At 42.0% G+C, this 27,951-nt stretch overlaps 1 protein-coding gene and 1 long non-coding RNA gene across 6 annotated transcripts in view; one reads left to right on the forward strand and one right to left on the reverse strand.

Moving 5' to 3' along the window:
• Positions 1-24,219, reverse strand: part of NEDD1 (NEDD1 gamma-tubulin ring complex targeting factor) — a 58,812-nt gene extending 34,593 nt beyond the window's left edge. The window contains exons 1-8 of one of the 4 annotated variants that reach the window (XM_043545735.1): positions 24,073-24,219; positions 21,831-21,979; positions 19,230-19,324; positions 17,063-17,179; positions 14,872-15,012; positions 6,161-6,390; positions 5,472-5,673; positions 2,482-2,674 (exon numbers count right to left, since the gene is read on the reverse strand). In XM_043545735.1, the coding sequence (XP_043401670.1) occupies positions 2,482-2,674; positions 5,472-5,673; positions 6,161-6,390; positions 14,872-15,012; positions 17,063-17,179; positions 19,230-19,324; positions 21,831-21,963 (1,111 nt within the window). In that variant the 5' untranslated portion in view covers positions 21,964-21,979; positions 24,073-24,219. Of the gene's footprint in view, positions 1-2,481; positions 2,675-5,471; positions 5,674-6,160; positions 6,391-14,871; positions 15,013-17,062; positions 17,180-19,229; positions 19,325-21,830; positions 21,980-23,826; positions 23,979-24,072 lie in introns of those variants that run through there. The other 3 variants (XM_037884759.2, XM_043545738.1, XM_043545730.1) reach the window with 3 other exon arrangements.
• On the forward strand, positions 704-4,528 carry LOC114021630. Of its 2 annotated transcripts, none has more exons than XR_006290619.1 (3): positions 704-903; positions 2,139-2,269; positions 3,872-4,528. It is a non-coding gene; the product is annotated as an uncharacterized LOC114021630 (long non-coding RNA). The 2 variants fall into 2 exon arrangements; XR_003566114.3 differs by having other exon boundaries at positions 3,949-4,528.
• Positions 24,220-27,951: the final 3,732 nt, after the last annotated feature.

Genomic DNA, 27,951 nt, shown 5'->3' on the forward strand with positions numbered 1-27,951 from the left:
TAAGCTAATGGAGGATAAGTCCATCAATAGCTATTTGCCAAGATGGTCAGGGACAACTCTATGCTCTGGATGTCCCTAAACTGCTCACTGCCAGAAGCTGGGACTGGACAACAGGGATTGGATCATTTGATAATTTCCCTGTTCTGTTCATTCCCTCTAAAGCATCTGGCACAACCCACTGTTGGAAAACAGGATACTAGGTGAGATGGACCATTAGTCTGACCCAGTATGGCCGTTCTTACATTTTATAATTTCATGCAGAACCTAAACAGTCTACAGGTAATCTAAATCTTTTTATCACTCTACCACAGTTAAACTCAACAAGATTAATTATATAAAGTGGACTCTGATGGTCTACTATTATGGTCACCACTTTTACAAGACTATGATAAATTTTGCACAAAGTATGCCTTTTGAGGCATCATTTGAAAAGTCATAATCTGCTGAATATCATTATCATGTTAAAATATGTGTAGCAACACTATATGCAACGTTATAAGATTCTACTGTATGCTAGCTACTGAAATAAACTGTAATTTGCGGTAACACCCACAAATCAGTTTCAGAGACAAAGACACACTATCTCCCCAGACAGGTGTTAAAGGCAATCACCTACTTAAGCAGCCATCCTCCAGCAGGGGGAAGGTGTAAACAAGAAATTTACATTTCACCCCAGGGACAATTTCAACCTCACATCCACAGAGGATTGCATGTCACCATGACTCAGCAAGGATGTTTCTAGCTGAAGAAATTGAATTCTAAAGAGGAAGGAAAAACACTTGATTCACCTCTCCTCCTCCCATCTTTCTGTCTTGACATCAACACCTCTCAAAGAACTCAGCTAAGGGTGAATGGTCTCAGGCTGAAAGGAGACCCAGCCTGTGCAATGTATAGCAGCACATGGTGAGACAATTTTTTTTTTTGATTTTAAGTTCACTTAGCTTGTTAAGTGAGGTATTAGCTTGTGTATTACTCTTATTTTGTAACGACTCCTGACTTTCATGCATCATCACTTGCAATCACTTACACGTTTTTGTAGTTAATAAAGACAGATTTTATTATGATTTTATCTTAACCAGTGTGTTGGATTAAAGTCTGTGGGAAACTCCATTTGGGATAAAACTAGTGCATACAGCATTTTCCTTTGATGAAATGACAGACTTTTTATGAGCTTGCATTGTTTAGTAGTGTCCTGGACAACACAAGACGCATAATTCTGGGGTGACAAAGCTAGAACTAAGAATTTGTGGGTGTTGCACTGTATGTAATTCATGAGTGACTGGTCAGAGTGGTCATGTATTTAGCTGGGAGTGAATCTGCATGTTAAAAGCTGTGTGAACAGGGCAGGCGTGGATGTTCTGACAGCAGAAACAGTGTAAAAGACACCTCTGGCTAGAGAATTAAGGGGACACAGCTGTTCAACTGTCCAGACTGTACCCTGGGTAATGTCACATGGACCCAGTGACTTTCTCAGTTCCTTCAGCTCATATATAGCTATTCTATGATAAGCACGTGCAGTTTTAGGGTTGACATAATGATGATTAAATTGTGGCTGCTCCCAATTTTATGGAAAAACATAGCACCATACCTATTATACTGCAGGTTTGTCTAGACTAGCTGTTGGTATGCAACAAGCTGTGGTGTAAATCTACCTCTCACTAATAGTCCACAGGGATCCTGCTGCTGTGCACTAAAAATTCCCTAGCTTGCTTTGATCTATTCTTGTTTCAAAGCGATGTACATCAAAGGTCACTAGGGAACATTTAGTGAGCAGCAGCAGGGTCTACATAGACAGTGAGAGGTAGATTTACAACCCAGCTTGCCATGGACTAACTGTTAGTCTAGAAAAGCCCTAAGTAGGCTAGAAAAAACTTTTACATTCTTTTGTTTTGGGGTTTGACACTGCCTGTATCACTAACAATGTAAATGGGCAAAACGGGCACTTCCTGTACTAAGCTAAATATTATAATAAAAAAACCCTACAATAAAACGAAAATTAAGGTTGTGAAGTTAAAAACTTACAAAGTGTTGGAATTAATGTTGCCTGTGGCCTTAATTTGACTTCCTTGTGTGTATGCTATAGGATACAGCCTTCAATTACATGATCTCATACTGTTTTGTTTTTTTCCCCCTCAAAGGATGCCTGCCTCATTCAGTGCACAGGACGGACCCAGTTTGGGATTGAATTAAGGTTATCTAGCAATGGGGCTGTTGTTGGTCAATACCTTCCTGATTTGTTGCGGTGGTTTGAAGGCATGTGGTGAATGAGGTAGGGAACTGCGGGAAGAGAAAGGATAGTCTCATGGTCAAGGTAGTTGAATCCAATTATATACACAAACATGTAAAAATAATATTTCACAGTGACATAATGACTTGTGAACTTTCATACTGCAAGGCTGGCCAAAGCATGAGAAGTATTGCTCCAAGATCTTTTTTCCACAAACTCAGATAATTTCCTATTCTAAAAAACAGATTCCTTACCTGTTTTGTCCTGAACAACATCTGCTCCTTTACTCTCAATTGTTGACATGGGCTGGGGTGACACTGTAATTGGTGGGTTAGAGGTAAGACTTTTGATGATGCCAGTATTCTGAATTCCTCCAACATTGCTATTCGCTTTAACATCTGTTCTTCTGGATGCTGGTTTATTTGAAGAACATTTATTAAAGCTGGACTGAAGAGAAACAGCAAATTTGAGACATTATTAGTGCTCCAACTTAAAGGAAAAAAAAATACACAAATTCTTTTTTCCTATTCAAAATATGGACAAGTTTCACAAAATGTTTAAATTGCAAGAAATTGGTCTAAACAAATATAACCTCTCAGTTTCTGATTACAAGTAGGGAGTCAGAGGTCTTAAAGCAAATGTGGAGAATGTGGGAGATTTCTGTACTATTTCTATTAATATTGTGTGTGCCCCATTTTACCTGCTTGCTATTACTGTGTTTGACTGCATGGAGTTAAATCAAAGGAGGCTGTTAGTGGGAAAACAAACAGGAAATGGACAATAGCAGAGATAAAATACCTCCAGAAAGAATACTGAGGGTCCTTAAGGGACCCACGAAGAAGCCATTTAATAGGGAAATGCCCACAGCCTACTCCAGACAGAGTAGCGGGTTTATTTTCCCGAGGTCTAAGACTAGGCTCGACAGGGACAGAAAACCATTAAAGACCCCAACAGAGAGAGAGGGCAGGGGTAAGTGGGCAGGAGCAGTTGGAGATAAGTCTCGGACTGAGGTACAAAGAGAAAAATGTTGCAGGGGCTGATTGTCTCTGCCAGGCCAGGAACAGATATATCTGGCCTGTGTGGAACTTATCCAAAACATGCAAGGAGAGAATAAAGTTTAGATTAGATTCATGAGTCTAGGCCTTCTCTGTTAATTTACCTTATTTCTCTAATACACTGTTCCTGTTGACTAATAAACAATACTTGGTTTGGTAAAGGTTTGCAGCAACACAAGTCAACGTTTTCTGATTATAAAGCTCCCTGGAGAGAAAACGTCTGCAGGGAGCAAACTAAAAGGGCAGAGTCACAGTGAGAAACTGGGATGCTGAAGCCTGGGGACTCTGTCTAAGGGTATGTTTACACTAGGAGCTGGGGGAGCGATTCCCAGGTCACATAGACATACTTGCGCTAGCTCTCATCATGCTAGTGCACTAAAAGCAGTCGTGTAGCCATGGTAGCATGGGCAGCAGTGATTGGTGGCGTGGGCTAGGCATGCCGTGTACTGTCACACCCCCATGACCCCCCCTCAGGGGGTTCCCTGGGAAGGCCGATCAGCACTGCAAGTTGCCAACGCTGTTGCAAGCATCGCAAAGCATTTTGGGGAGGGTCAAAGGTGTGAGTGTGGACTGAAAAGTTCCTTTGCAGGTTGCAAAAGGCTGGGAAGGGGGAGGAAAGAAGGAAAAAAAAACCAACCCAAAACACAGGTTAACTTGATGTTCCAGCTAAACCCGAAGATAAGACGCTGACTCGAGCCCAAGGCCAGCTACTACCTGCCAAGACAGAAGGAGGGGAAGTCCAACCCCCCCCAACCAGCCGTGAGGAAGGAGAGTTGTTGAATGAACTGCAGAGGCCACGAAAAGAAGCAAGATGGCAAAGGCCAGCCAGGGACAAACAAAACAGTCTCACAGCCCTGAAACCGGTGTGTTTTGGGAAAGATGAAGAAGCCATGGAAGGCTGGTTTGGACTGGTACACAGAGTATGGGGAGGAAAGGTCTCTGAAGGAGACGCCCCCAAGAAACCCCAGGACTTAAAACCCTCCTGGGAGCTAAGGCAAATCGGAGATCACAGCAGATCCTGGATGACCCGTGCAAGGACAAGAACTCCCACCCACCCCTCCCCCTCTTCCTCTTATGTTACACCCAGGCTTGGCCAGCCTTGGGTAGTGCAGGTGTGAGTATGAAAGTGGCTTAAGGCTTGGGGCACTAATGCATTCTTCCCTCCTCTGAGTGTTGTGGGGACCCTCCCCTCCCCCACACTCTCAGCTGTTATTTTATTATTTTATCAATAAAGCTTTAAAACTTAGACACTTGGTGTGTTTTGTCATCCCCCCCACAAACGATCCTGTGGCCTCAGCCTGATCACCTGATGCCTCAGGCAGATTGGTAACAGAAATCTGTTACAGTACGTACCCATGGGATTCAGGGGGGTTTGAACTCAAGATGGCTAGCCCGTGCAACCACTCGCCATGCTACCCCAGCTACACTTCTATTTTTAGCATGCTAGCTCAGTGAGAGCTAACATGAGTATGTCTATGCAAGACGGAAATCACACATCCCACTCCAAGTATAGACATACCCTAAAAGTGACACTGACGTGTCACAGGACTCCCCCTTGGGTGAAGCGGAGACCCAGAACAGCACTATAGCCACACACAAAAAGAGTTTAAGGGTATGTCTATACTACCTGCTGGATCGGTGGGCAGCAATCGATCGCGGGGGGGGGGGGGGGATTTATCGTGTCTAGTCTAGAGGTGATAAAATCAACCTCCCCCGAGTGCTCTCCCGTCGACTCCTGTAATGCACTGCCGCAAGAGGCGCAGGCAGAGTCGACGGGGGAGTGGCAGCAATCGACTCACCACAGCGAAGACACTGCGGTCGTAGATCTAAGTACGTTGACTTCAGCTATGTTATTCACGTAGCTGAAATTGCATAACTTAGATCAATCCCCAACCCCCCGCACCCCAGTGTAGACCAGGCTTAAGACTAAACTTCACTCATGTTACACAAGACAACTAGCAATGCTGAAACTGTACTTAAGAATGAGAAGAAAATTAAATGGACAAGGTATACAATTAATGTTTGTTTTCTATACAATTTCTCTTGCTCAGTTGACATATCTGATTCTCCTTTATGTTGATACCTGTAATACATTGACAGTTCAGTATACACATTTCTTTAGAAGACTTCAAGTTAATGGTTTCCTTTTATTAACCTAAGTCTGAGTGATAAAGAAGGAAATGTTTTACCTTTGAACAAGTGCTACTGTACTGAAGGCGTATACACTTCACAGAGGTTTTGTGAGCACTGACTGTTTTTACCGGTGATGTCAGCTTTCTTAGATCATAATGGTAAATTTTTCCACGGGAAGAGCCAATAGCCAGGGTGGTGCCTTCAGGCATAAAATCTACTGCTGTCAGAGGAGATTCAGCTACCAGAGTTCTCAGTAGTCTTCAGACAGGAAAAATATAGGAAGATGTTATAATTATTTAAAATACTTTTCAAGTCACTCTTTTTATTAGACTTTCAAAACAGCACTGAAGAATTACAGCAAACTATATAACACAGACTTTTGTAATTCAGCTACAGATTTACAATATATCTGTTCTTTTAGGGACTGATCAAATACCTACTTAAGGCAGTGGAAAGGCTCCTATTGACTTCAGTGGGCACTGGATCAAGCCTTTAGTGAAGCTTGTACACTTACATATTAGCAAGATATTATATATACCTAAAAAGGAATTTAACAGGAGCACAACCACTATTTTCTAGAGAATTCAATCTAGAAGCTATCATTCTTAATACGGTCTGACTTTAAAACAAACACTAACAACCTCTAATCACAGATAAATGTACTTCTTGACGTGACAAGAATTGAGTCAAATTCCCGTACAATCCACTGATAGATAATGCTTACCATAAGTTATATAATCCTTACTTTTTACTTGAAGTGTCATAGAGAATGATCCTTTTATCCAAACCTACGGTTACAAGTAGCAACTCATTGACAGGAGAAAAGCAGATTTCTGAGGCTGGAGCTTTGTGAGCATTTTCAAAATTATGGTATGGATTTTGACTATTTACATCCCACAACGTCACAGTTCCACTGTCAGACACACTGCCCAATAAAGACTTCTTAAAGGAAGAATATTTCAAGTGTCGAATAGGCTGTAAAATAAACCAAACATGCATAATGCACTATTAACTTAAAATTATTAAGAAGTTAAATGCATACAATACATCTATATATAAAGTCGAGGTTAAACAAGTCTAAATCATTCAGACCAAAAAAAAAAAGTCATCTGAATTAGGATGGCAAAAGCTGACTTAATTTAACAAGCCATAAGTCAATAGACTGACATCATGTTTCTTAGACATGATGCTTCAAAGGAAGGTGGCTTTAAAAAAAAACAAAACAAAAAAACTACACACCCATAATGCATTTGGTCAGTATTGCAATGCAGTATGTGTGAAGTGAAAATTCCTTCCTGACCACTGTGCTGCTCAGCTTACACCACAGTCAAAAAGTGAGGGTTAAGGAAGCAGCAGCAGAAACTCCTGAGAAAAGTTTCCTGATTTTATGCCAATTACCCTTATAATTAAAGGAAACTTTGAAAAATGCTTGTATCATAAAGTTAACTATAAGGCATCAGTTGGTCTACGGAGACTGTGTCTAGACAAGTGAAAAGCAATATTATAATTTTACTACTTGCTACCTTACCAAGAGCGTTGAACTTTTTAAATACACCACAGTGATGTAGACGTAATTTGGTAAAACATGATGAAGAAGAGGAAGTTACAGCTAGCATGTGACACAGCATTTGTAATCTAGGGGGAGAAGACTTGGCTGAATATTTTTACTATTGGTGTCCAAGGACACAATGTGGGCACTATACATTAGTGTAAATACGAAACTGAGGAAATTAAGTTGACCAAGGCATATCCTGTTTGTCTTCTAATTTTGCATGCAAAGTTCCCCCACCACCACCCAGTGACCTCATAAGTGGATGAATTAGTGCATGATTTTAAGTCTTTGCTCTGGAGTGGTGAATGTGACGTCCATCAGCTTTCTGAGTACTGTCTCTTAAAAATGGAGAGAACTCACTTTGCTGCTGCAAAGACAGTTGCCATTTTGTGTTCAGATGCAGAAGTCACACAGAGTGTCTCTTTCTTATGGAAACAAAGCTTGGGATTTGAGTGTGTAATTCACACCCACTCATGTGGTGCTCTATGCCCCTCTAGTGGTAGCAGGGTCACATAAAGAGGTAGATAAGTTTGATACAGGCTTGGGTTATCTTCTGTGTTGACCTGCCACTAGACAGGGACGGGGTGTGGGGTAGGTTCTGTAGGGAAGGGTGTTCTAGTGGTTACACCCTTCTGCCCCATCCCTCCTGCCCTTCTGCTCCTATCCCTCCCTCTCCAGCTTCTGCCCCCACACCCCTATGCTCCTGCCCATGTTCATCCTTCCCCCTCTCCTATCCTCTACCTTTGCACAACTCATCTCCCCTCATCTTCTGTTTCATTCTGCTCCTGTCCCTCTCCTCTCCTGCTCCTAGCCTTCTATCCTCCCTCTATCCCTCCCTCCCCAGTACAACTCTTCCCCCTCCTTCTCTTCCTTACCCATCTGCTATTGAGTTAGGCAGCTTCCTGCTTAGGCACTAGCAGGGAAAGCATAAACAGCCCTGTCTCCTGGCCTCACAGCAGCCAAGAGGAGCAATTACAGGGAAGTCCTGCTTAGCTCCTACAGCCCTGGGCTCAAGCATATTCAATGCAGGCATAGTTAGGCAGTTAAACTGGCCAAAGATACCAACAAGTCTCTAAGCATGTGTGAACTCATTTTCAGAAGCTCTAATCTGGACAAGTTTTCCTTCGAACAGCAAGAGACACATCCCTGACACTAGTGTGACCTCCCCACCAAGTCAAAGTTCAAGTCCCTGCTCCAAGGCACAGAGGTACAAGAGCTTTTCAATGAGACAGTAGTAAGTACAGGAGCAAGGGTGTGTGCAAGAGTGGGCAAGCAGGGGCACACCCCCCCCTCTACTCCCCCAATCAGCAGGAGCAGAGAACTCCCCCAGGGCAGGGAGATCCAGCTCCTCCAGCTGCCAGAAGAGAGTGAGCTCCACCAGCCCTGGGACCACAGGGAAAGGGGGCAGAGCCAGCTCCTCCGGCCCTGGGGTGGGGGACAGAGCTAGCCCCTCTGGCCCGGGAGGCACAGAAAGTACCCCTCCAAAAGCAGGCAAATTTTTATGCCGGTGCACGCCCCTGCATGGGAGATTTTTAGTTTCAAGCATGGGCAAAGCAGTGTATTTTCCCCTAATCATTCTCTGAAACAGCTGAACAATTTTATCTGAAACTTTCCAAAAGTATTTAGCCTGTGGCAGACACCCAACATGGAAAATTTCACCCTAACAATTACAGTCTGGCAAAGTTATAAGCCACTGAAGACAGGGTCTTAATCATGACACAATCTGAATTAAGGTGTTATAGCCTGCACCACATATGATGCATCCTAGCTATCAACACTTTACTTATAATTCCTAACACGACAAAGATTAAATTCAACATCATATTTTGGAATGAGAAAGGGCCAACAAAAGTAACACTAGAAACCCCTTACATTTAAAGTTTTGGCATTCCATTATAGCTTTATTACAAGGAAAGTCTTTCGGATATTGAACAGTCTGCAGAGCTGTTGTGAGGACTCTCTGGAGCGATGACATACAATTAAAATTTAAGAACCTTATCAAAACAGGCATGTCTTCAGAAAGAATGGAGCTTGTTTTTCATTTTAAATAAATTGGAAGCTATACAGGCAATTGGATTTAGTGTAACGGAAAACAGGAATTGACATACGGGATCAGAGCTGCAGATCATCTAGTCTGGTGTCCTGTCTCCAACAGTGATTAGCACCCAATGCTTCTGAGGAAGGTTCAAGACACCCCACAGCAGACAGATGTGGAATAACCTGACCCGCTTTTTAACTCATCTCCTAATCTCCAATAACTGAAATTAGCCTAAACCAGAGGTTCTCAATCTGTTTACCATTGTGGGCCATATATGCAGTGCTCTCTGTATTACATGGGCCGCATTCACACAATATATGTACAACCTGTATGGCTCTGAGTATGGCAGATGGGCCGCATCTGCATGCTGATTGGGCTGCAAATGGCCTGTGGGTTGAGAACCACTGGCCTAAACCCTCTGAAGGATTAGATCTTCTCTCCCTAATACTCTTCATTTATCATTAATTATTATAACTTTTGATATTTTTGCTATCCATATAAAACACTCAATCCTTTTTAGAATTGTGCTAAGTTTTTAGCTGCAACATTTCTGTGGCAATGAGTTTCACGTTAATTTTAGTTATATATTGTGTGAAAAAAAATGGTTCTCTCTTTTAACGGTTTTAAATTTGTTTCATTGAACATCCCTTGTTCTCGTGTTATGAGACAAGGAAGAATCAATACTCCCAACCTACCTTTCTCTATACCAGTTGTTATTTTATATGACTTTATCATATCCCCTCTTATTCATTTCCTTTCTAAGATACAGAATTTCAATTTTTTCAGTCTCTCTTCAAAAGAGAGTTTTTCCATACCTGTGATCATTTGTAACCCCTTGACAGAACCCTTACTAATTCTACAATCTCATTTTTAAGATAGGGTGCCCAAAACTGCACATGGTATTCCAGGTGAGGCTGCACCACTGATTTATATAACATTCTCCATCCCATCCCTTATACATCCTACCATCTTGCTATTTTTTTTTTTTTGAGGGTGCAGATGTACATTGAGCTGAGGTCCTTCAGCGAGCTGTCTACAGTGATGTCCAGGTCCCCTTCCACAGTTGATACAGTTAATACAGAGTCAGGTAAGTCATGTGAATAGTTTCATTTTTCTCTCCAATGTGCATTACTTTGTATTTATCAACAATGAACTTCACTTGCCATCATCCACCTTAGGGCTTGGCAAGTATAAAGTTCTACTGCCAAGACTTTAAAAAACTATTGCCCCATTCAGCCCTGATAGTAAAGCTTCTTTAATATAGCAGACAAAAACATAAGATCCAATGGCTGGAGGTTGAAGATAGACAAATTCAGTCTAGAAATAAGGCACAAATTTGTTAATAGTGAGGGAAATTAGAGTTCAGCTAAGGATGTAATGGATTCTCCATCACTTGAAGACTTTAAAACGGCTTTCTAAATGACATACTTGAGCTCAACAAAAAGTTATGTGCTTCCATGCAGAAATAACCTGGTGAAATTCTGTGGACTTTTTTTTAATACAAGAGGTGACACTAGTCCTAATGGTTCCATCTAGCCTTGAAATCTATGAAGACACTTATTAATAATAACCATGTGCCTAACATTAAGTCAAGTTAGGCAAGTGTTGAAGTAACTCGCTGAACTGGGGCCAGAGTGCCCAGTTACGCTTCTGAATAAGAGGCTAAATGATTTCTAGAGTGCTGAGCACCCAGCAGTTCCCCTTTGGAAAAAACATTTCTGCAGTTAGGATGCACAGAAGAGGGCCAAGCCCCAAGACTGAACCCCTTAAAAAAAAAAAAGTGAAGTATGAAGTAAATTGTGGTATCCAGGTGGATGCAACTCCCACTGACTTTAGGGAGCTCTGTACATGGAGGGCTTGCAGAAACGTATTACTAGTGCAAGGCACTAGATTGATAGAAATAGAAAATAAAGTCCTCTATGGAGCCACAAAAAAACCCAGTGCACTACAGGCTGTCACAGCGCAGGCTTCCCCACACCATTACGCCCCAGCTCTGATTGAAACAGAGGGTCTTTGTGGAAGAAAGGGTCATTCAAGCCCAAGCACATTTTATCTCTGGACTCTTTGGCCAAGGCAGCCAACAGGAAACGTGTGTGTTAGAAAAATGTTGGCTCATAACCCACTGCCAAAACCACAACAAAAAACACCTTAACCATAACTCAAGAGTTTAGCATACAAATTAAAAACCAAAACCTCACCTCTTAGTAATTAGCCAACCTTGGAAGAAATCTTACCAAAGGGGGGAAAAAAAATACAAATAATATAGTTACAGAATTAAAACAGGGGAGAAAAAATACCCCAAAGCCAAAACTATTCTAGCCTTATTGATTAGCCTTATGCAGTTACACAATATCAGTGAATAAACTAATCTCTTCCATATCCCAATGGACAGCCTCATAAAGGGGACAAATAAGTAGATAAAGTTAGTGGCTGTGGAGCTCATGGTTATCGTTTCAGTATATGAAAAGAATAGAAGCCATCACATACCTTCACAGATCACCAGCTGCTCAAACAGCTAAACTAACCCAGTTGCTGGGAGAACAGTGCTAGGCATTCAAGATGTGAACAAATGTTTTCTTTTGAAACAGACTTCAATACATTCTCACACAGCAAACAGATAAAATCTAGTAGTGTTAATAAAATCTAAAACAGCAGTTGAAGACTCTAGGAGTAGATGGTCTACATACAGCTTAGTGCAAGAACATACAACCCAGTATAAGAACTTAATTCTATTAATGCACGTAGATGTGAATTTACAGTCACAATTAACAGGACAATTCTTAGGTGAAATGCACATTTTTCATATCACTGAAAGCATTATGACCATGGACTACGCTACTAAATATAGAGCCTATATAATTTCAGAAATTAACTGGTCAAGAGATTACATTCCATTTTGCTGAATCAGGCAAAGACAAGTAACTTTTATAAAGTTAGTCCGGCCTCAGCTTGACAACAAAGATGCTTAACTCTCTGCAGTTCTTTCCCCTTAATAAGGGTCACCCCTCCTTAGCTAAGCCAAAGAACCTGTGCCAGAATCAAGAGGCACAATACACTGTTTACCCTGGAAAGTTCACCCTTCAAGAATTTGTAGTCTAATTATGTGAGTAGGTACTGTCTTTTTAAGCTCGGTAAGAGCACTATATGTATGTTTAAATAATAATATAACTGTATAATTCTGCAATTCTCTACAAGTTCCAATGAAAATCCAAACCAAAAATAAAACTATGTAGGTATATAGGAGCAAAAAGATTTTAAAAGATGCACTATATGCAGATAAACTGAAAATCTAAATAGCTACCATGTTAGATAATTCCCAAACAATTCCATTTTGACACAAAAACACAGTAATCAAGTACCCATCACAGTACCTCATTAGAAAATATTATAGGCCGCTTAGTGAGAAAGAGTACTAGCTAACGTATGCAATTACCTTCATGTAGCACCAACAATATCAATATCTTCCAGTCTAGTTGTCGGAGCTCTTGATTTCATCTCTATCAAGAAAATGGCTATTCACTGTATTATTGCTAATCATCCTCAAGCATTGGAAAAACAATCTGATCTCTCTTCAGTGAAAAGTTAAAATATACCTGAATAAATAGCAGCTACAATAAAGGCTTATCAATTTGGCACCTACTGAAAACACCACTTTAACAGTGTAACCCAGCTGAAAGTTTTCCAGCTGCTTGTCGCTGGTTCTCAAATCCACATTTCCTGTTGTTTTCACTGTTATGATCTTAATGACTACATACTGTCCATAAATAATTTCCAAAAATAATCCCCAAGATGAGCTATCTATACAGCCCAAGTATGACAAATTTACTAGCTCTATAGCTGAATTGCTTTTTTAAAAAGCAAACTGAGTATTAAGGACAATTCTGCATGAATATAAATGGTAGATGATAACGATGCATTGAAGACACCACAACACTAGAAACTGAACTTTTTTTTAAAAAAATGATTTTATGTAGTTTCCTTCACCCCAATGTTTATAAAACACTACCTTTTTCCCCCGTGAAAAATCGTATTAGATCTTCATTAAGTGATACATGTTCAGTGTTAGACATGAAGACTGCTTCCAGCTCTATGCCAGCACAAAAGGGAGGTGAAAGACCAGCTGCAACAGCTGAAAGCAGCCGAGCCACCACTTCACTGGTGCTACGGAGACACTGGGAATCAGCAAATGCTCATGAGTAGGGCAGCGTGGCAGAAGTGCCAATTTTGTCCATCCCCCAGGCCAGTGGTTTTCAAACGTTTTTTCTGGCAACCCAATTGAAGAAAATTGTTAATGCCCATGACCCAACAGAGTTAGGGATGAGGGGTTTGGGAGGGACTCAGGGCTGGGGTAGAGGGTTAGGGTGCGGGGGTGAGGGCTACTGGGTGGGGCTGGGAATGAGTGATCTAGGGTGTGAGTGGGGGCTCTGGCCTGAGGCCGGGGATGAGGGGCCTGGAGTGCAGGAAGGGTCTCCGGGTTTGGAAGGGGGCTCACGGCTGTAGCAGGAGATTGGGGCACGGGGTTACCTCGGGTGACTCCCAGTCAGCGGGTCAGCAGGGGTGCTAAGCCAGGCTTCCTGCCTGTCCTGGCACTGCAGACCACGCTGTGCCCCGGACGCGGCCAGGAGCAGGTCCGGCTTCTAGGTGGAAGCGTGCAAGCAGCTCTGCGTGGCTCTCACCCGCAGGTACAGACACCTCCCCCCCAGCTCCCAGCCAATGGGAGTGTGGAGCCGGTGCTCGGGGCGGGGGCAAGGCGCAGAGTCCCATGGTCCCCCTGCCTAGGAGCCAGACTTGCTGCTGGCCACTTCCCACCTTTTCTGACACTCTGCTGCGCCCCGGAACTAGCCTGCCTTAGATGGGCAGCACCGCCAATGGAACTTTTAACGGCCTGGTTGGTGGTGCTGACCAGAGCCACCACAACCCAGTACCTTCCATTCCACGACCCAGTACTGAGTCGCGACCCACAGTTTGAAAACCACTGCCTTTATTCAGTGTAATCTCGCTACACCAAAGGCTACATTGCGGGTGGCGAAGAGTCATTCTGCTGATAATTTTTCCACAGGAGAAACTTACATGAGGGGGATTTCCCGAAGGAAATCTCCCAGTTTTCCAATTTCTGTAAGCCTGCAGAAAGGAGAGAGTCTACAGCTGGGTCCTTTAAGTGGTGCATAGGCCTTGCATTGGCTCTTTCCACAGGGATGAACTTCACCCTATGTGTATTCAGTCCTGTCTACACACAATAGAAACACATTTTATTTTTTATTTTTTACTCCTTTTGAAGAGCTGTGCAGAACGAACGAAATTCTATTCGGACTTGAGTATCAGAATGTTCGCTAAATTCAAAATACAGAGTTATATTCTGCCCCATCTGGCTGATGTTTTTTCTACATTTCTTACAAATTGAGCAAATTTAATCTGGGAGGTACTGAAGCCAATATGAATACCCATAACAACTTTTTACAAACAAACAAAACAAAAAACAAACAAACAAACAATCATTGAGTAGAAGTGTACTTCAAACTTGTCCAGTTTTGACTCTTCACATTCTACTGCCTTCCATTCCAAACTGGAATAGAACTGAAAGCCTCCATTCTCATTCCCGTCAATACATTTATAAAATTTCCAGAAAGGAAATGGTAGGTTAGTAGTTTCATAATCTTAAAATATTACTCCTACTAAAGGCTATGCTGATTAATACTAATAAGCAACAAGAGTTCTCAACACATTTTTAAATTCACATTTATGACTTACAAACCTAAAATTTTACAGAACAAAAGTTCACCATTTTACAATAGTGTAAAATATTCAATAATCTAAGATTAAACTCCATATCTAAGGAAGTTACTACTTCACCATATATATACTGTACCTGACTGCTACCATGACCAAAGGGAGTGCTGGATAAATTGGTAGTAACATTATGCAGAATAATTTCACCACTCATAGATCCAGAAGCAATGTAGCCATCATTCCAATTAAATGTTACACAAGTTACTTCATCTTTATGATCCTGAAAGAGAAAGAAACAAACTAAAACTGAGTGCTGAAGAATATTCTAGTGGAAGATGAAATGTTTTTTCTGTGCTATTATAGAAATACTTCATCTTTGTTACAGAAGAGGCAAAACAAAAGCCTGAAGCTGACTTTTTGCAGAATTATTTCAGGTTTAACTTGGGCATTCAAAAAGCATCACCCAAACAACTTGGATTTTCATGCTAGTGTAACAAAAACTGGGAACTTTGATTTACCCGACACCTGATTAGAATTTTCAGAAGGTTCTTTTATAAAACCCAACACGTTCTTCATTAGGGTATCAACAGTATGTTAATTATATAACGTAAAGACCTCTAGCACGCATAAATATCAAAGTAAAATCTTTCAGGGACAACTGCCAGTTTAACAAAGTTATATTAAGAGCAGTCTACTTTTATCAAATTTCCCCCTTCCGTAGCTTTACTGTTATTGAACATATTTGCTCAACAGTTCTCTCTTTGGCAGTGAAGGCATCATCCTGTCTTTGTACATTAAACTAAAACATCCAGGTATCATATTCCCAGCCCAAAAAGTATAAGTTTGAAACCTGTATCCATTACCCGGAAAGAAAAGCTTCTTACAATACTGCAGTTATAAAAGTCTGAAAGTCAGGAAAAATCATTTTTAAGTTTCACCTATAGCAGTACATTTTTAAAGGGCTTGGTGGATGGATGACTGGCACTGATATGGAATTAGAGTTAAGGATGCAGCAGAACCTTAACTATGATTTGAAAATCTGGCAAAACTTCCCTGATTGTCGTGGCTTTTCTTAATTAAAATCTTAATACCATGTGTCTTTAATTTTATAATTTAATTTATAATTTAATTTTATAGCTGATAATAAAAAGTTATTAATATTCCTACTCTGGGGAACTCCCCCCCCCATCCAGAATTAAGATTACATCATAGATTGTAAAAAGAAAACTCATGAAAGCTTATGTTCAAATAAATTTGTTAGTCTCTAAGGTGCCACAAGTATTCCTTTTCTTTTTGCAAATACAGACTAACACGGCTGCTACTCTGAAACCTATCATAGATTGTGTCTTTTATTTCATCTTGGCTTCTCATTTGCAAGACCCAAGCCAAAGTTAGTTCAAAAATTATGTTCACAGATTTAAGCTCTAGCTGCAAACAAAAGTACAGATAAATAAAACAAATTTGGAGTTGGTAGAATGAGTTGTTTTTTGAGCAGTGGCTTATTTAATTGCACAAAATAAAAACTCATTTTCAAACAAACATTCATAATGACAAAACATCTTAGTTAATTAACCTGACTTTTTTTTTTTTTGTTTGTTTTTTGGACAGTGGAGGGGGTAGGAAAAGGGAAGCAAGTGTGGTAAAACAAAACAAACAAACAAACAAACAAAGTTACATCCTTAATTATGGTGTTCATATTACTGCAGCTCCATAAGATGTCATGGAAATAAATGAGACTATCACAGGTTTTTTTGTATAATGGCTTCACTGTAGAATTGAGAATCCAAAACGGACTGGTAACGGGGGGGAGGGGTGGGCGGGCGGCGGGGCGCGAAATGACCTCTCTAACACGTACCTTTGCTCAATAAGGTGCCAATCCTGACAACACTTCCATACATGCGTAAAGTTAAGCACATATCTGAAGTTATGTATGTCCTTTTGTATTTGCAGGATCAAGGCTGTAGTAGGGCAGGAATAATAATAGAAAGTGCAGTTCCTGAAATGATTTGTTCTTAGAACTTGGCTATTTGCCAGTTTCTTCCAATATGAAAATCGCACTTAAAACATTTTGAAATCACAAAGTTTGTTATTCTGACCTTGATCCTGCAGAGACTTACACGTGTGCTTAACTTTAGGCCCTATGAGTAGCATCCCTGATTTCAACAGAGCTGCTTATAGAGCATGAAATTAAGCATATAAGAGTCTACACAGGATCAAGGTAGTAAATAGTATCTTGTTTGCTAGCTCAAAACTAGAAAGTATACATTCAAGATGGTCAACAAAAGCTAGAAAATATGGGAACTACCAGAGCCAAAAGAAAAAATAGTTACCTTAAGGCATCGATGTAGTCTTCTAGACTTTAAATCCCAGATATTAACAGTGTTATCAAGGCCTCCACTGACAATATGCATAGAACTGGAATTTAAGCTCACACATGTCTGTTTTGCCTGGTAAAGAAAATAGGCATAAGAAATGTTTATTATTGCAGTCAGTCAGTCCGTCCGCTTGCTCTCTCGCTCTACACCCCCCCAACATATTATTTATAAATAAAATATCATGTAAATGCTCAAGAGCTTAATCTTTACTAACACAATCAGTCCCACTGACTTCAATGAAACTATTGGTGCACGCAACGATTACTTATACATGTGAGAATTAGTCAGACAGGACTCTATGTATGTTACTTAAATATTAAACCCATCATATGGACTCAAACCTCTCACTCCACTTTTTCCTCTTTCCTGTTTATGTTGCCACCACCTCAGTTTCCTTTATTTCAATAAGCATTTTCCCTATGCAATATAGCTCCCAGAAGTGAGGCCATACACCTCTAGTCTCACACAATAGCTACTGTGCACAAATGGGATAAGACTTTCAAAAACAAACTCCTTAAAAAGACACTGCAAAGCTGTCTAGGTCTTCAAGTTCATATTCTTTAAACATTACAGAGAATATTATTGTAGCAAGTCTTCCAATTCCACAAAGTGCTTCTTTTTTAAAATAATCACTGCAGCACTGAATTTGAAAAAAACAAAACAAAACAGCCACTCTCAATGACAGACCTACACTGAAGACAGAACTTTTTTATTAATTAATTAATTAATTATTATTAAAGATTCACTTTGAAGTTCTTGGGTCTGGGACAGTCCACAGGAGAGCAACAAAAAATGATTAAAGATAGAAAAATTGGATTTGTTTAGTCTGGAGAAGAGAAAACTGAGGGGGAATATGATAACAGTTTTCAAGTACGTAAAAGGCTGTTACAAGGACAAGGGGAAAAAACTGTTCTCTTTAACCTGTGAGGATAGCAATGGGCTTAATGTCAGCAAGAACGGTTTAAGTTGGACATTTGGAAAAACTTCCCATTCAGGTAGTTAAACACTGGAATAAATTTCTTAGGGTCATTGTGGAATCTTCATCAGCGGTTTTTAAGAGCACCTGTCAGGGATTGTCTAGAGAGATAATACTTAGTCCTGCCTCGAGTACAGGGGACTGGATTAGAAGTCCTCGAGAGGTCCCTTCCAGTCCTATGATTATAAAAGCTACAGTAGTTCGGAACCCGATTATAACAAGTTAGCACTCCAACACAGTTTACTCAAGCAGCCATGTCAGAGTATTACTCTATAAATGGGTCCCTCTCTCTGGCATAGTAAGTTTTATAATGTATATGGGATGGGATCGAACACTTGTTACAAAAATCAAGTGATTTCACATACACACACACACACACTTAAAAGAGGCTATAGTTATGACAACCCAGCAAAAATTTAAGAACAAAGTTTAAGTCTCATTTTCTGCTCCTGCAACTAGGTAGCATTTACTGACCTAATGTAACCCAATGATACATTGTGTTGTCCCATTGAACTCAAGTTAATAAAGTGGCAACAAGCTGAACACTATATATCAGGGGTGGCCAACATGAGCCTGAGAAGGAGCCAGAATTTACCGACGTACATTGCCAAAGAGTCGCAGTAATACGTCAGCAGCCCCCGAGAAGCTTCCCCCACTCGCTCCCAGCTTCTCCCACCCACCAGCAGCCCCGCTGATCAGCGCCTCCCCCTCCCTCCCCACACCTCCTTATCAGCTGTTTCATGGCCTGCGGGAGGCTCTGAGAGGGGAAGGGGGAGGAGTGAGGGCACACAGACTCAGAGGGGGGGAAGGGGTGGAGTGGGGTCAGGACCTGTAGCAGAGGGGAGGGGCTCAGCAGAGAGCATTCCCCGGCACACTGGAAAGTTGGCACCTGTAGCTCAAGCCCTGGAGTCGGTGCCTATACAAGGAGCTGCATATTGACTTCTGAAAAGCCACATGTGGCTCCGGAGCCACAGGTTGACCACCCCTGCTATATATATATTGCTCAATTTTCTGACACTTGGCATTGCGTGTCATAACCTTAACAGTACTTAATTATAAGTGGTATCTAAATAAAGTTGTAAAAAAAAGTGAGCAGACATAATGCAAATACAAGACAGAAAAAACAAAGCCACAAGTTATACTTACCCCTTCAGCTAGTTCAAAAAGTGGAACAGCTTTACCCTTACAGCTTGAAACAACTATTTTATCACCAATGGTAGATGCAGTGACCAGAAAATTATCTGAATTGGTAGTTAAGGACAATAGACTATAGATCATAAAACTCTGTACAGCTGCTGGCAAGCAAGTGTAGGTACTACCCATCATTGTACCTGTTCAATAGATTGGCTTAAAAAGTACTATACCTTGAAATGACATAGTTGCTTTGAAACTCTGCTCTTTGAGGGGGGGAATAAAAAGATATGGAGTGAGGTTCCTTGCTCTTGATTCTCTTTTATGGAATTTCATTAAGCAGTGTTATGTAAATAGTTTGCCTTTTCCTGAAGTAGATTCTCCTATATGATGCCACTGCCCCCCAACCCTAACAAAAAACCAAGGCAAATTTGGCAGGGGGGTGGGGGGGTGTGTTGGGTATTTTGATTATTTTTGTTGGTTAAATCTCCACCCCGCTAGGCTGTCTAACCTGTCAATATTTCTCTCCCATCTATCCCCACAACATTTTCCCCCTCACTTCTTTTAGCCTCCATCTACCATTAAGCAAAATTCCAATCAATGTTTGTTACCGTTAGTAAGCTTATAAATCTAGAGAAAACACCACTTCATGCCAAAAAATCCAATTCAGTGTGCTGTTCCTAGAATATAGCACAGGTTACTATGGTTTAGTTTCCAGTGGTCTTCTAGATAAGGAAAACCATACAATACTTCTAATAAAAAGTTATTTTGTGTTTAGAATTATGAAAATGACTATTTTAGATATATGTTGCATACACGATAATAAGCAAAATCAGATTACAGTACAAGTATTGTGAAAGGGAGATTTATCATTATCCCACAGTTAATTTTAATATGAAATAAGCTTTACCTAAACCTTTTGAATGAAGAGAAAACTCAAAATAGAGCCCTTTTTGGGGCTTAATTAACACCAGAGCACATTAGCAACAGTTGCAGTTATCATGACCACAATGCCAATAAGTCTTTTGTCACCCATAGTAGCTTATTAAGGACAAAATATATAGTCTGGAGCAAATAAAGATGCAACTGGAGTTAAAGTTTATCTTCACTAGCTATAGCTTAACAAAACTCTTTTTAACAGCTCGGGCATACAAAATAGTAAGAACAGCCTTTGACATAAAACAGATATATAAGATGGCATTCACCACTATGCTCTTCTCTCAGAGCATTTGCAGGGAAGATGATCGATGAGTAGAGGGATAAAATACACAGGATCAAGGTGGGTGGAAATGGGAGAAGTATAGCACTTTTTCCCCTCCACCCCCCCCCAAGGAGTGCAGAGTGCCCCACTCCTCAAACTTGAAATAATCAGAGTAACTATCCCCTCTGAGACATGTGTCCCTCTTATAGTCATCTCCAGGGCAGTGGATATGAGGATTAGTATCTGAAGTAAACAAATACAAATCTAGTTAGCTGGATTTGTAACCCAAGAAAATTAAACCTCTCCTCTTAATTAAAGAAAATTAAACCTCTGCCATCTGAAAAAGTGCACACATATGGCATTAGGGATGGGGGAAGAAGGGGGACAAGTAATTCCCTAGTTCTGACACTGAGTTAACTCAACTTAAACTTGCACGCAGAAGTATGATTTTTAACATGTATTATTGTTACAAACACCATCTTAGATTAATGGACTTAAATATTTTTTCCAGTTTGCTTTGTGTATTTGACAGCACTTGCACACAGGCACTTTCATGATTTCCCCCACAATTTCCCTTTTTGCTTATATCTACCTTTCATACAGAAACAAAGGACAAAAATATTTTTTAAAAAATTAGAAAAACTTTGTTGTAAAAATCCCACAAAGATTGGCAGAGGGATTCAGAGGCAGGTGTAGTAACTAAAATACTTTAATTTTGTTTTAAACTGTCTAGAATTCAAGTTGACTATATCCCTTCAGAGCTCTGGTTTAGTATTTGCACTATTTTAGTCAGTCTTGCCTCAATCTCCACAACTAAAATCCTCATCCACACCTTCGTTACTGTAACCTTTGCTTCATCTCTCTCTCACACACACACAATTCAAACCTCAGGGGTTCAGGACCCAAAAGAGCCACAGTAGTGTGAATTCATTGTTTCATTTACTATAGTACTATATATTCATATTTAAACAGTATGACAGGGGAAATATTTTGTTTTTATTAAATATGTACTTTTATTCTCACAGCAAAATGACTGACCAAGTATTTTATCAACTACAATTGGTTAACATAATAAAAGCATCCTGATTGGTTAATAATTAAAATCACACTGTGTTTTAAAATCATGTGCTGCAAAGAGCCACAGGACACACATTAAAGAGCCACTTGTGGCTCGCAGGCCTCAGTCTGAGTATCACTGATCTAAACAACTTAGTTCCCTGTGTAATCTCATTTCATTCCTCAACTCTAAATAGTTTCTGCATCTGTGGACAAAATCTTTGCCTAAAACTAAAAAAGCAGTTCTTCAAATCAAGACTAAATGAAAACTGATATTTACATATACTTTAATCCAGAAGTTCAATAGAGTTTTGCAGAAATGCACAGATACAGTACCAAACTGACACAGTAAAGGATATTATTATTGCCCCAACATAGTGAGTTGACTGAATGCGAAGTATGTGGGTTGAACTGCTCCACCACTGTTATAGATGAGGAGTCCCAAATTTTAATATCATCTCCTGATGAAGCAAAACGGATGCTTTCCTGCATGGCTGCACCTATAGGCCTTTAAAAAAAAAAAAAAAAAATCAGCTCCAGTTCACCTTGTAAATTAAAGGGAAGGATTCCATCCACAGTTACTTGCAAGATTTCCTTAATTAAAAAAATGACAAATTAAAGCATCAAGCTGACATTATACAAACAGTCAAAAAGATGGAATTTGTAGCCTGTGATATTAAATCTGACTGGCTGATAACTCATAACTGTTCAGATTGAAGCACTACAGATGGTAAATTCCCCCACCCACCCTCTTTTAAATGCTTAATTCTTTGAGTTCATAACAGCTTCATTCTGAACCATGAGTATTTTCAGAGACCTGTTTTGAGAAACAGCAGATGGAGCTATTCAGGCTAAGATAAATGAATTGTTCCAGCAAGGATTGGAAGTTTAAACTGTAAGCACTCCAGTGCCTCCCCCATCCCAGATCATATAAAGAGATGGGGGAAAATCTGAAACTGTGGTTTTAGTAACACAGATCATTCAAAAGAGTTTGAAGTTTCTAATTTATTGTCACTACCAATGCTGTTTGGTTTTGTACTACATTCAACTTCCACAATAAAAACAGACTACTCAGTTTCACTTTTGTTTATAATCAGTTTTCTTTTCACCAATTTATGCACTAGCATTTTCTTTTTTGATTTTTTATAGAAACACTTCCATATGATCTTTGGTTGTTGTGCCTAAACAAACTGATACTTTAACTTGATTCAAATTATTTTTAAAAAAATCCACACATGCAAAATATGGAAGGAAAAAAAAAAAAAAAGGACAGACATAAGACTCAAGTCCCATGACACTTGTACTCATTTAAGGTTCCCTGGCACAGCAAACTGGCAATTGATGTACTCTGCCTACTTAAAGTTTTCCCTGTAGTTTTAACTGAATTTCATATCCTTTTCCCCTGATTAGCCTAAACTTGTGTGTGTGTGCGCGCGCATAATAAAGCGTTGCTGTGTATTGTTTAACTGCTGCTGGATTTCACCCAATATGGGGCTGCGCTTCATCATAAGAGAGGGAGAGTGGTGGTCTTTTTAATACTAGAAATTGTGTATATCTGTTAAGCGTGCAAACTGCTATTTGGTCTTTCTAAATGGAAGATGCTTTAAAAGCAAGTTATTATTAGCCAATGGAGATCTCAAAGCTTTTTCCTGTAAATGAAACAATACTTCCACAATTTGATAACTAGCATGTGCTTTCCTTCAGTTATCCCTGCCACAGCAATAATCCCTCTTGAGTTTTACTGATTATATCAAATTCCTCTTCTAATTTCTACTAGAGATAGGCCCACCTGGAACACCAGAACCAAACTCTCACAATCGGAGGGTATGTCAGTGCTAAAGGGGCACAGCTAGGCTGCTGCAGCTGTAGCACCATAGTGCTGTAGACTCTTCCTACATCACTGGGAGGGATTTCTCCCTCAGAGCAGTAGGAGCTAGGTCGATGGGAGAATTCTTCCCTTGATCTAGCTGAGTCTGTCTACGTCAGGGGTTAGGTCTGACATTTTTCACAGCCTCAGGGACGTAAGTAGGCGGATATAATTTTTAGATGTAGATCAGGCCTAAATCTCAACCCAGTTGGCTCCAGCCTTTCACCAGCTTTACACAAAGTTAGGCGGGTGAAGGCTGAACGGTGCCAGTTTTCCAAGTCTGCAAACTCCACCCGCCGTGACATTTAAGCGACGCCCTCGGCGTGCAGATCTCGGCCCCCCACCCCACCGGGCCTGGGGCGGGTTTCTAGCACGCCGCGCGCCGCCCTGGGACCGGGGGAGGCCGGATTTTCAGGGTTAAACTAGGCTGCCGCCCCCGGCTGCCCCGGGAACTTCGCTCGTGCTCCCCCGCCCCCCGGGGCTTTCACCTGCCGGCGAACCGATGGCCACTGCGGACGGCAGAGGGGACTGACCAGGGGGAGGCGGCCCGCCCGGCTCAGCGGGAGGGGGCCGCTGCCCAGGTAACAGGCACCTGGCCCGACAGCACTCAGACCCCGCCCCGCGGCCCTTTCCCATTGGCTGGGGCACCCCGGCTCAGAGTCCTCTACAGGGTCCGACTCACGGTTCCAGCCAATGAGCGTGGCTAACGGCAGCGGGCCCCGCGAGACACTTACCTGCAAGCGCCCGCCCACCGCTGCTCCCCAGGCGCCGGGCAGCGACAGCGGAATTTCCGCGCCTCTTGCAACTTAACAGCCCGTCCCAACAGCCACCGCGAGCCCCCTCCCCCCGCCGACTCCGTGTACGGCGGCCCAGAGAGGGCAAAAGGGTTAGAGCGCGTTCGCGTTCCCTTACAGGTCCGGCGGCGGGGCGGCGCCTGGCGGGACGGAGTTGTGTCTGGGCTGCACGCGGCGGCCGGCTCCAGAGCAAGGGCAGGGAAGCGGGGGAGTCGCGTCAGCTGTGGGGGCTCCAGGCCGTGCCGCTCCTGGGGACAGAGAGGGAAGCGGCCCCTAACTCCCGCCTCTGCAGGGTTCCACGTGTGCGGACCCGGGCGGGCAGGGACAGGCACGTGTCACAGGTGTGCACCGACAGGCAGACGCGCACGGACAGGTGGACAGACCCGGGTGCAGGCAGACCCACAGACAGACGTAGGGGTGCAGACAGGCGTGCAGGGACAGGCACGTGTCACGCGTGCAGACGGACAGGCAGACGGATTAGACCCGCGCACACAGACACATGTGCAGACAGACACGCACCCACACACACGCAGCTCGTCTGGTGTGCCTGCCGCTGCCCCCCGTCGGCCTGCACATGCACGGTCCGGGCGGGGGCCGGGTAGCAGGGGCGCTAACGCTGGCCCTGCCCTGCCCTTGGCTGGATCGTGGCGGAGATGGCGCTCGAAGGGCCCAGGGTGGCGCAGCGAAGTGCTTATTGATCGTTTCAGCCATTAGTGCATACGTGTGTAATGGGGATGAGCTTAGCCCATGTTGCCAAAACATTGAGGAAATTTGGATCTAGATCCATAAGGACTGGCCTGTATCATCATAATGGGTCAAAGCCTAATCCTGTCTCCTGCATGTGCCAGTGCCCATTCATTATATGTGTACACCACCTAGCACAGTGGTTCTCAAAGTTTTGTACTGGTGACTCCTTTCACATAGCAAGCCTCTGAGCGTGAGCCCCACCTTATAAATTAAAAACACTGTTTTATATATTTAGCACCATTATAAATGCTGAAGGGAAAGCAAGCTTTGGGGTGGAGACTGATAACTTGCGACCTCCCATGTAATAACTTTGCAACCCCCCAACCCCCGTTTGAGAACCCCTGACCCAGCACAATGGGGCTACTAATCATGACTGGCTTCTAGGTGCTACTGTAAATAAAACCAACCCCAACTTGGAGAAGGTTCAGTTCTTGTACTGAACTTTCAGCTTAGAGCACCATTTAATTTATTTACAGGACTACAACATTCTACCCCTGTTCCCCATTTCTTGGCATGTATACCCTAACTGTGAATATGAATTGCTTACTCCAGCTTCTTTGAGCTTTACAACAAGATAAACATTGTATGGTCTGTTAAAGTGACAACTGTCAGTTCCTCACAGCCAATATTGGTGTTTCACATTGTCTTTGTTCTCTTGCTCTAAATGGTATACTCTTTAATAAAGACTATTACTAGAGGGCTATTAAACACAAAAGCAGCAAAACAAAATGATACAGTGCAGATTCCTTCAGCCCCTAGCTTCCTTGGTATTGGCCTTGCTTCCTAATGAGTCTTTCCCTTATAAATGATCTCAATGTTGCTAAGTATAAAATGCCCATGCCAACTCCATTGCTGATGAAATGTTAATTTGTCTGTTCACTTCATTTGTCCTGGTCTATGTAAGTGAGCTAAGGTCAGGAAAAAACCAAATCATACAAAATGCCATTACTTTTCATTTTCCTGACAGCCTTTAGCATTGTGTCTTTATTCCTTACATTTATCATCATCACACAGGCATTGTTCATGTTTTATCTTCTGTACCAATAGCTCTTCCCAAGGGACTCCTGTAGCATTAGTCAGCATTAGTCAGTACTCTTTTTCTTCTTGTAGGCTTAAAGAGTCTGATTCTCCTCTCACATGTGTGTAAATTAGTACCTCCCTTAAAGTCAATGGAGTTACACAGATGTAAAAGCAATGTGAAAGGAGAGTCAGGCTCATGATCTATGACAGAAATTTCTCCAAGTCTCCCTCCCTCCAAAGAGTCAGTTTCTGCCTCATTTACAGGGATTCCAAAAAGCCCCAGGCAGTCCAATAATAAATCTCTCTACCTTTTTGTCTTAATGTGCTTCTCAACTGTCTTGTTTATCTTTGCTGTGCTCCTATCATTGTCTACTACACAGAATGCAAAGCCTTTATTTTCCTTAGCTATTGCCTCAGGCTTTTTTTATTTTAGCTTCTCACTCAGGGATTTAACCAGTTTTATACGGTTGTGCATCCCTACAAGACAGGTTTTCCACTTTGCTTCCAAGAGATGCTGTGATAAATGAAGGGGGGGTAGTTCCCTTTTAGGGATACCCAGCCAGCCAGTTAGCTACAACATCCCACTTGGTAGCTGTTCTCTACTTGCTTTACCTGTAAAGGGTTAAAAAATCTGACAGCATGCACAGGTAAAAGGAAGTGAGTGGGCACCTGGCCAAAAGAGCCAATGGGAAGGCTAGAACTTTTAAAAATTGAAACAAGACTCCCCTTTTGTCTGTCTGTGGTGGTTCTCCCGGAGAGAATGGACAGAGCAGCTATGCTGTAAGAAGCTTGCGCCAGGTATGAAAAATAATCAAATCATACCTAGAAGCTACTCAATTTGAAACCCCAGATATCTAACTAGATCAGGAAATGTCTAGGAAGACGCAATTAGGTTTATTTCTTTTATTTCTTATTGGCTTGTGGCTCCTCTGTGCGAACCCCCAAATGCTTTTGTTTTGCTTGTAACCATTAAGCTGGACTTCAAGACAACCATTCTTGATGCTTATTATTATATTTGCTCTTTTTAAATCTAGCAGTAGCCCAAGTTCCAAATGTATTTTCTTTCTTTTTGTTTTTAATAAAATTTACCTTTTTTAAGAACAGGATTGGGTTTTTGTGTCCTAAGAAGTTTGTGCATATAACAAACACTCATTTGAAATTCTCCATTTACACACACACACACACACACAATGGGAGGTTTGCATCATTAGTACACCCATTCTGGGGAGCAGGGGAAGGGACATACAGTTGGAGTGAAAGGGAGGACTCCCCCTTCATTTACATGGATGCCCAAATTGGGGGGAGAGACTCCCCTTATTTGCTCTAGTACCTGAGAAAGAAGGTGGTCACACCCACAGTGGGAGTGTGGAAGGAAGAGAAACAGGTGCTCCTCCTCTTGCAGCACACCCACATGAGAGAGGAGAGGAGTGGAGCCCCCCCATTTGTTGCACACCTGCCTAGTTCCCACACCCTGCCAAATTCTAGGCTGAGAAACTTTCCAAACTTTCCCCAGTTGGGTGGTCAGGAGTGAGCGTGGCAGGGAGGGCTGTGAGCTGGGATTGGTTGGGCAGGCAAGGTGCCAGGCTGTGATTGGCTAGGCTCTGTCCCCCTCTTCATAAGGGTGGCAAGCGTTCACTGGGTAAGCATCTCTCCGCGGGTTAAATTAAAATCGGCAGTGAGTGGTTTCCACAGATTAAAAAAAAAGGACATCAGGGCTTGTCAAATGGCATCTGGGGACACAAGCTGAAACCCAGTCTTTCCAGGTGAAAACCAGATAGGTGGGAACCCTAACTCATGCATTCCTGGAATATCGGACATTCCAGGACTTCTGGGAACAGTGTGAGCCTGCCCCTGCCAATGTGATGCTAGCATGACCTCGGATGCACAATGAACATGAGGTCACGCTGCATGGGGGCAGAATGACGCCCCCATGCGGCATGATGTTGCACATGCTGTGCGTGCCAGGCCATCCTGCTTGTGGGGGGAGACACCAGGTCTAAGAGCGTGCTGTTCTGTCCCCGCCAGTATGAACTTGCATGGGAGGTGATGCTT

Source organism: Chelonia mydas, chromosome 1 (assembly GCF_015237465.2).
Source record: "Chelonia mydas isolate rCheMyd1 chromosome 1, rCheMyd1.pri.v2, whole genome shotgun sequence".
NCBI lineage: Eukaryota > Metazoa > Chordata > Testudines > Cheloniidae > Chelonia > Chelonia mydas.